General features: G+C 58.9%; 1 protein-coding gene across 5 annotated transcripts in view; it reads right to left on the reverse strand.

Annotated features, from left to right (window-relative positions):
• The window catches only part of ARAP3 (ArfGAP with RhoGAP domain, ankyrin repeat and PH domain 3), a 16,189-nt gene extending 8,755 nt beyond the window's left edge, over positions 1–7,434 (reverse strand). For 2 of the 5 annotated variants that reach the window (XM_021410549.1, XM_021410546.1), the window contains exons 1-10: positions 7,281–7,433; positions 5,094–6,028; positions 4,570–4,631; positions 4,230–4,303; positions 4,020–4,090; positions 2,034–2,303; positions 1,722–1,791; positions 800–920; positions 453–640; positions 41–147 (exon numbers count right to left, since the gene is read on the reverse strand). In XM_021410549.1, the coding sequence (XP_021266224.1) occupies positions 41–147; positions 453–640; positions 800–920; positions 1,722–1,791; positions 2,034–2,303; positions 4,020–4,090; positions 4,230–4,303; positions 4,570–4,631; positions 5,094–5,989 (1,859 nt within the window). In that variant the 5' untranslated portion in view covers positions 5,990–6,028; positions 7,281–7,433. Of the gene's footprint in view, positions 1–40; positions 148–452; positions 641–799; positions 921–1,721; positions 1,792–2,033; positions 2,304–4,019; positions 4,091–4,229; positions 4,304–4,569; positions 4,632–5,093; positions 6,029–6,135; positions 6,406–7,280 lie in introns of all 5 variants that reach the window. The other 3 variants (XM_021410547.1, XM_021410548.1, XM_021410550.1) reach the window with 3 other exon arrangements.

Genomic DNA, 8,030 nt, shown 5'->3' on the forward strand with positions numbered 1-8,030 from the left:
CCCGTCCCCAATCCCATCCCCATCCCCATCTCATCATTACCTGAATATCTTGGAGGGGGTGATGAGCTCGAAGGCACGGTTCTTGGCTTCGCGGATGGTGGAGCCACGCATCTCAATCACGCAGATGCCAATGCCCATTTTAAAGAACTGCAAATCAGAGCAATGCCCGTTCTGGCTCTGCACCCTGCCCCCAGCACCCAGATCACCAAGACCTGGGACCTTTCATTCCATCCCATCTGGTCTGGATTAAAGCACCCTGCAAATATGTTAATCTTAAAATTAAAGGCCTCGCTGAGTCAGGCGTGCCGGTGCAGCGGGTAGCAGCTTGAGCAGAACATGCTGTGGTTTAGTGCACACTGTGCAAACTGGAAATGAGGCAGCAAGAAAAAAATAACAGGGTGCTAAGACACTTCAGCGTACAGGAGGTGGGGGTTTCTGTGGGTGCCACCGACCTGCTCGCTCTTGTACAGCCACATCTCAGGCAGGCTGAGGACTGCAAAGACCTTGGACTTCTGTCCCTTCAGCTCCAGGGTGCCCGACTTCTGGCAGTGAGCCGTGTTGGGGGGCCGGGGCCGGGTGCCCACCAGGCGCTGATCCGTCACCTTCTGCTGCAGCGTGGAGCACCACTCATTCCTCTGGGCTGCAGGGAGGGCAGGGCTGGGGTAGTGGGGCCAAGTACATCCCTCCACCCTGGCATGGCCAGAGCATGGCAGGGACACATGGCCCTCGCCTTGCTGCAGGACAAAAGGAGGGATAGTTTCTTGGGAACTGATGGTTCCCAGCTTGGGTTTTCACTCACCCTCATTCTCAGCACGGAAAACAAAGATCCGGTGGCTGGTGATGACCTGGAACTTGTTGTCCTTGGTGGAGCGAACCATCTCAATGACAGACAGTGGGATCACACCCTTGGGGTAGGGCTCCTGGAAGGAGCAGCAGATGTGGTCACCCCGCTTTGTCCTTCCCGCAGGGCACCCCTATGCCCTGTTACCCCTGCATCTGCCTCACTAGGCATACTGGTACCAAATCCCCAGCAAGGGGCAGGGCAAGGCTGGCTGCAAGCCTCCTGTGATAACAGCTACTTCAAGGCCATGCATGGCCCCTCTCTCTTTGGGTTCCACTGACACAGTGTCAGGCTGCACCCCTCGGCATAGGGATATGATGATCACCATGGTGACTGCCATGGTGATGCTGGGGTTGTGCTGGATCCTTACACAAGGGAGACAAGGGGGCATGGCAGATCTCATGGTGTCACACAGGCACAGATTGGTTGAGGTTGGCAGGGACCATTGAGACCATCTGGTCCCACCTTTACTCAAACAGGGCCACCCAGAGCAGGGTTCCCAGGATCACCTCTAGGCTGCTTTTGTAGAGCTATAAGGATGTGGTGTCTCCAAGGATGGAGATTCCAAGAATGGAGACCTCACAACCTCTCTGGGTCCCACTGCCAGTGTCCACCACCCTGCACATCACAGAATTGCTTCCTGATGCTCAGAGGGAACGTCCTGAGTTCCAGTTTGTTCCCACTGGCTCTTGCCCTGGCACTGGGTATCACTGAGCAGAGCCTGGCTCTGTTCTCTTTGCGCTCTCCCTTCAGGCACTTATACAAATGGAGAAGATCCACCTGAGCCTTCTCCAGGCTCAACGTCCCCAGCTCTCTCAGCCTTTCCTGCTCAGGTGGCACAGCACAGCCTCTCTCCTGCCCACATTCCACCCACTCTCACCTTCTCGCTGCTGAAGTACATCAGGTTCTTCCCATCAAAGCGGACATAGCGCCTCTGGAAGACATAGTTCCTGTTGGCATGGCAGAAAAATGGGCTGTTAGGAGACAGATGGCCCTCCAAGTGCCCCACATCTGCACACAGATCCCACATCTGTACAGGCCCCAGGATGATGCACAGGAACCCTTGCAACACCAAGACTCAAGAAACTCAGGATAGCTCTGGGAGGCTCAGGGGTGAGGTGCCCACCTCACCAGCCTTGCCCAAGGGGGCTTCAGCAACGGGGACCTCTAACCACCCATGTTGGGCACGTACCCTTGTGGGGACAGCTTGTCCAGCCAACCGCTGAGCATGGTGGGCCGGGGCTCAGACAGTGAGGTGTAGCTTGCGTAGGGGGAGATGGTCAAGTCGTCCAGGACCTCGTCGGGGTAGAGGTGGGGTGGCAGGCTGAACGGGGTGCTCTTGGCCCGTGGAGCATCCACGGTGGAGTATCCCTCTGTATCGTTCTGGGCGATGCGCTCGATGAGCCTGCTCCGTGTCTCCTCATCCTCACTCCTCCCCTCGCTGCTGTATTCACTGCTTGTCCTGCAAGGAATGGGGTCATCAGGAGATGTTCCACATTGCTTCTGGCCTCATCCTGAGCTCCTTGGGGTACAGATCTGACTGGGTCTTTGCATTTCCATGAGTGGGATGGGATGAGGGCTTGGTGGTCACCAAGATCTTGGCACTGGGAGCTCCGTGGATCTTCCTCATGCCCAGCTGAAATGCTTTGCAAAGGTCTTGGGAATCACAGAATCATAGAATGGATTGGGTTGGAAGGGACCTTAAAGTTCATCTAGTTCCAAAGGAAGGGCAGACTGCTGGGCAGGTGGAGCTCCTGCATCAGCCTCGTTTTCTTGGGAAGCTGTGGTTAGAGAGGGCCTGGTGAGCCTATCCAGCCCTAACAATGAAAGGAAATTATAAAAATAAACCAGTAAGCCTGCCCCTTCCCTCAGTCCTGTCAGCCAGACGATTGTCTTTCCCCAAAAAGGAAACAGACTGGAAAATGTCAGGTGGTCACATGGGAGCTGCCCAGGCATGATGGTGATGGGCAGGAAGAGGCCCATGGCAGCAGGGACACCTCAGCACTGGGACCTGACTCCAGGACAAAGACCAGGCTCCAGGAAAGGCAGCAAGGATGTTCCCAACCCTGGCACACCTTCTGCCTGAGGGTCTCCATTGCTCCGTGAAGGAGAATTTGGAGGTCGTGAATGACATGAGGAAGGCAGAGAGGTACCTCCAGGACACCACAGCTTCAGTCCCAGGAGCAGGGGTCATGAGACAGAGCCAGTAAAAGGGTCTATAGGAGAGATTTCTATGTTTGCGAAGCCTGGAGAGTGACAACTGGGGTGCACTGAGCTGGACAGCCTCAGCCTGTCGCTGCTCACGTGGCAGAGTTGGTGGAAGATGAAGGACTCGTAATGGAGGAAGGACAAGGAGCCATAGGTGGACCTGGTTGCTTCAGGTGGGGGCTATAGGGCAGGCGATCAGCCTGCTGGTGGGCACCTGTCCGGGTCACATCGTGCCTGGGATTTCGTGTCCTGCAGGGGAAGGAGCCTTGAGGCAAAGGGAGGAGTGTTTGGGGTGGGTGTCTCAGAAGGAAAGCATGGGAGCACCTGAACCGTGGGGCCCAGGAGCGGAACCCAGAAGGTCTGCAGAGGTTTTCTGTCTCTTGTTCAACTGTCTGCACCCCAACAAGAGGAAAATCCTCTGAATGCCACTTCTTACACCATACTGATAGCCCCATGGTGGCTCTTCCCAGTAGACTCATGATGCAAGTGCTCCTGGGAGGCACTGTTAGGGCTGAAGGCACCTGGCCCATTCCCTTGGGATGATCGGGATCCCAGATCCCTGCAAGCCCCAAATGGAGACTGCAGCCAGCACCCGGCCCTGCTCTGCATTGCAGGGTCAGAGACTGCAGCTCCTTCCTGGCCATAGAACTCCTGTTCCCAGGTATTTACAGTCCTCCACCTGTGGCCCACATGGCTGTGACACCTGGGCTGACCATGCCTCAGGATCAGGCCAGGCGCTGGCACCAGCAGCAAGGGAGAATGAAAGTACAGAAGCCACAAGAACTGAATGATGCAGAGCCACAGCTCAGCTCCCTTCTCTGCAAACAACACAGGAAAAGGAACCCTCCCCATGCGAAATGGGAAGAGCAGCTTTCCTTCCTCTTTCTGAGATGCTATCAGGACTCATGGAAAGTATATTTTGAAAGTGTTTTTAAGGTCCCTTGTGCACTCTCATCATCCCCTTGCCTACCTGTGTGCCTCTCGCTCCAGCTCTGGCTCGGCCACTGCCTCATAGCTCTGCCTGGAGGGGACATCTGTGCCCTGGGAGGAGACAGCGGTCACACCTCAGCCAGTGTCACAGTCCCACCAGCTGCAACTCGCTGGCTCTCGGGAGCTGGGGGACACAGAGTGGCCACTGGTGATGGCAGGGTCAGACACTGTCCCCGTGGTCCCCTCTCACCTTCTGCTCCCGGGCTGGGACTGTGCTCCCAAAGGTGGTCTCACAGTATGGGCTGATGTGCGGCTCACTGAGCTCTGTGGGCAGGGACATGGGGAGAAAAGGCCATCAGAGGTGCCGGATAAGGACAGTGACCTGCCAACACTGTGGGGACACTCATGGAGACCCCCAAAGTGATCTCCCCCCCCAGCACAGCCCATCCATTCAGGGAACCTGGTTTGGCAGAGATGTCAGCCCAAACCTGCATGGGGCTGTGCTCTGGGTCCACTCTCCCCCTGGGACCACCCTCCCTCTGGGGACACTGCGGGGTCCCCACCGCACACGGTGGCCCAGGGGTTCTCACCTGGCTTGCTGGCAGGTCTCTGTGGGACGGGGGGCAGCCCCCCTGCAGGCCAGCTGGCTCTGCTGGAAAACAGGAGAGGGGTTACTATGGCTATGGCTGGGCTTCCACCCTGTTCTCCTCTGTGGTCTGAGGGGCTGGAGGCTGTCTGCCCGGGGCTCTGCCGGTCATCCAGGATGGGCAACAACCCTGCTCCAGTGCCTGCTCCCTTCTTCCTACTGAGGCTGCACCTCCTGGGGATACTTCTCCTCCTCCAGCCTGATCCCTTCCAATATCTCCCACCTCGTCCCCTGCTCAAGCCAGCTCCAGAGGCCCTGGCCAGTGCCATTCCATGCTGGAAACCTCTACCCCTGCTGCTCTCACCATCCCTCCCCAAACCTGTGTGGGTCTGAGCTTCCCCACAGAGCGCACTCCCCCCCTAACCTCCCCATGCAGAGCCTGAGAAAGTCACGAGGAGGGCAGTGCTCCTTAAGGATGAGGTTCTGGGGGTGGGAAAGCTTCTTTTCTAAGGGAAAGCTTCTGCTTACTCAGGCTTCTCGGCTGGCTGCGTCAGCTCCTGTGGGGATGGATCCTGAGTGAGAGCCTGGCCCCGGGGTCTGTCCTCCTGTCCTGAGTCCACCGCAGGTGCCAGAGGTGGCTTGAACCCCTCATAGATGACATTGGACACCATCTCCAGCCTGCCCTGCCCCACGCCTGGCGCTGAGGGGGGTCTGCCCGTTGCACCCACAGCACTGAGCTCGGCCACCGGGACCTTGTGTCTGAGCCGTGGTGGCACAGATGGGATACACAGGCAGGGCTTCTCCGGTGTCTCCTGGGTCTCTCCATGGTCTGGGACTGTGGCAATATGTGCCTCCTCCCGTGTGCCCAGCCGGGATGTTCCCGTGCCCATGGTTGTCCCTGGGCTCTCCAGATCCGTGGAGCTCTCTCCTGGCACAAAGCCCTCCAGCACCACGAAGGCTCTGGCTGTCCCGTCACTGTCTGGGTTGTGTGCTGGCAGTGCGGCTGCTGAGCCCTGCTCCAACTTGGGGCGATAGAAAACCGTCCTCGGCTTGGGAACTGGCCTCACCAGTGGAGGATCCAGGTCCTTCTGTGGGGGCATCGCTTGACTGGGCATCGCACCGCATTGCTGCATCCCAAAGGTATCAGCGGCCGCCCCTGGTTCTGCTTTTGTAGCATCCTCACCCATCAGGGGGGCTCGGGGCTCGGGACCTCCAAGCAGCCGTGTCTTCTCTGCCAGGTTCAGGATCCTCTTGCGGTGCCCGGTGGCGGTGATGCCAAGCTGCTGCAGGTCCTTGTTGTCCAGCACAGCAACGTCTCGGGCCAGGTGGAACCCATGCTGCTTGAAAAGGTCCTGATACCTCTCCAGGTGGATGGTGGCCAACCAGTCTGCGATGTCCGAGTCAGGGACACAAGATGAGCTCATGGCCCTGTGGTGCCTCTGCACTGGTGCTCAGCCCATCATCTGGGGAAGGAGGGGAGGAAAGAGTGGAGGAGGCAGTAGGAGGGAATCTGGGAGCTTGGCCACATGCAGGATCCCCCCACTTCACCACCCTCCCCTCAGCCTCTTACCTTCAGCACCCCAAGCCAGGACTGCATCCTGTTATTTCGCAGCCACAAGCCCCTCCTCCGCCCCTCCCTGGGGTCCTGGTCCCCGTTTTCTGGCACTCGAGCTGCGCCAAGGCTGGGGGCTGCTCTGAGTGCAGGGACAGGATGGAGGGATGAGATGGAGGGGGCTGCTGATAGCAGTCGAGGGGCAGCAGCTGGGCCCCTCCCAGGGGACGAGCTCTGGTGCTGGCTGCCTCGGGGAGGGCTCTGCTGCCGGAAGGGCCAGACCATAATCTGTCGGCGAGGGCATGAGAGAGGTCAGCATGACTCACAGGCAGGCCGAGGGGGATGGAACCCACAGGGCAGGCGCCCAGCACCGTGCCCACCCACCCAGGGACCCGCATCCCCAGATCCCTCGCTGGATGCAGCCGCAGGGCGCTGAGGACCTTTTTCCCATGAATCATGCTGCTCCGCACTAAACCATCTGCGCTGAGTGTGCTGCCACTGGCTCTTTTTTCCAGTTCCTCCATTTCCCTCTATTGTTCAGCGCAGGCTTCCTTCCTGCTGCCTGCGCTCTCCCACGCATCCCCTGTCCCCCCTCAGTGGGGGCTGCATCCCGGCTGTCCCAGGCTCCGCATTGCACCGCTGCTCACTGGCGCGACCGTGGACAGGGGTCTAGTGGGGAGTACAGGGGGGAAGAATGGGTATCCAGGAGCGTGCATGTGAGGGTGCAAGGGGGTGGCCATGCACCAGGCTGTGGTGACAAGGGACAGTACACAGGAGGTGGCCGGGAAGGGCGTGGAGAGCTGGGCATGGGGACACTGCAGTTGGAAGGCTGCTTGTTGATGGGGGCGGAGGGTGATGCCCTGTGTGGGCTGGCTGTCCCCATTTCTGCCCACTTCGGCTTTCTGCTGAAATGGGGCAATTTCTCCCTTTCTCGTGGCCATATCACCCTGCGGGATCTGCGGGCAGCTCTGCTTCCCTGCCCTGAGACTTCCTCACAGGGCTGAATGCGGGGTGCTGGGGTGGCCCTTGGGGACAGCCCGACTGTCACCCTTACAACTGTCCCCATCCCTCTGGATCCACACTGAGTGCTGGGCACGGGCCCTTCCTGCAGAACTCTGTCCCCAAGCCTGCCCATCCCCTGCACCCTCAGGGCTATCCCTCACCTCTGGGCTCAGCAGGGCCAGCTCCAGCGCAGCGGTGGCATGGTGGCAGGGTCGATGTCCAGGAGTCCCAGCTGGGCAGGGGACTCAGCCTGCAGCGACAGCAGCACCCAGCCTGTGCCTCCCACTGCCGGTCCCTCCTCCAGGCCAGCCCTCTGGTCCCTAGTCCTGTCCCCACCCTCCTGTCCTGCCTCTCTGCAGGCTCTGCCCTCTTCTGGGTGCTGCCCCTTGCACTTCGCTCCAACCCAGCAAGGGTCATGCTCCTATAGGGGCTGGGGGCCCCTGGCTGCCCACCCAGACCTGTACATCACATGCAGCCCTGTGCCCTGCAAGGCAGAGATCAGAGACATTGCCACATCCATGATCCACCAGCACTGGAGTACTGGGAAGGCAGGATAATGCTTGGCCAAATTGGGCTAAAAAAGGGTAAAAGAAAACTGCTGAGGGATTTGGGTAGATAAGCACCAGAGATGGGTGGTTGAAATGCTGGGATCCTGAAAGCCACCTCTGTCCTGCAGGGAAGCAGGACCACATCTGACACTGTGCTCGGTGAGATGGGGGTGGGATGAATGCAAGGCTGGTGGGCACTGGGCTGCTGCCTGGCACAGACACTGCTCTTTCACTCACTTGTTCCTCTAGTGCCATGCTTTTCGCAAGAACCCCATGCGGTTAGCCCAGCTCTGTTGTTACCCAACCTTCCCCGCATGCAGGGGATGTATGGAGGTTATCTCTCACCACTTTCAACCCACCTCA

The sequence above is a fragment of the Numida meleagris genome, chromosome 12 (assembly GCF_002078875.1).
Source record: "Numida meleagris isolate 19003 breed g44 Domestic line chromosome 12, NumMel1.0, whole genome shotgun sequence".
NCBI classification, from domain to species: domain Eukaryota; kingdom Metazoa; phylum Chordata; class Aves; order Galliformes; family Numididae; genus Numida; species Numida meleagris.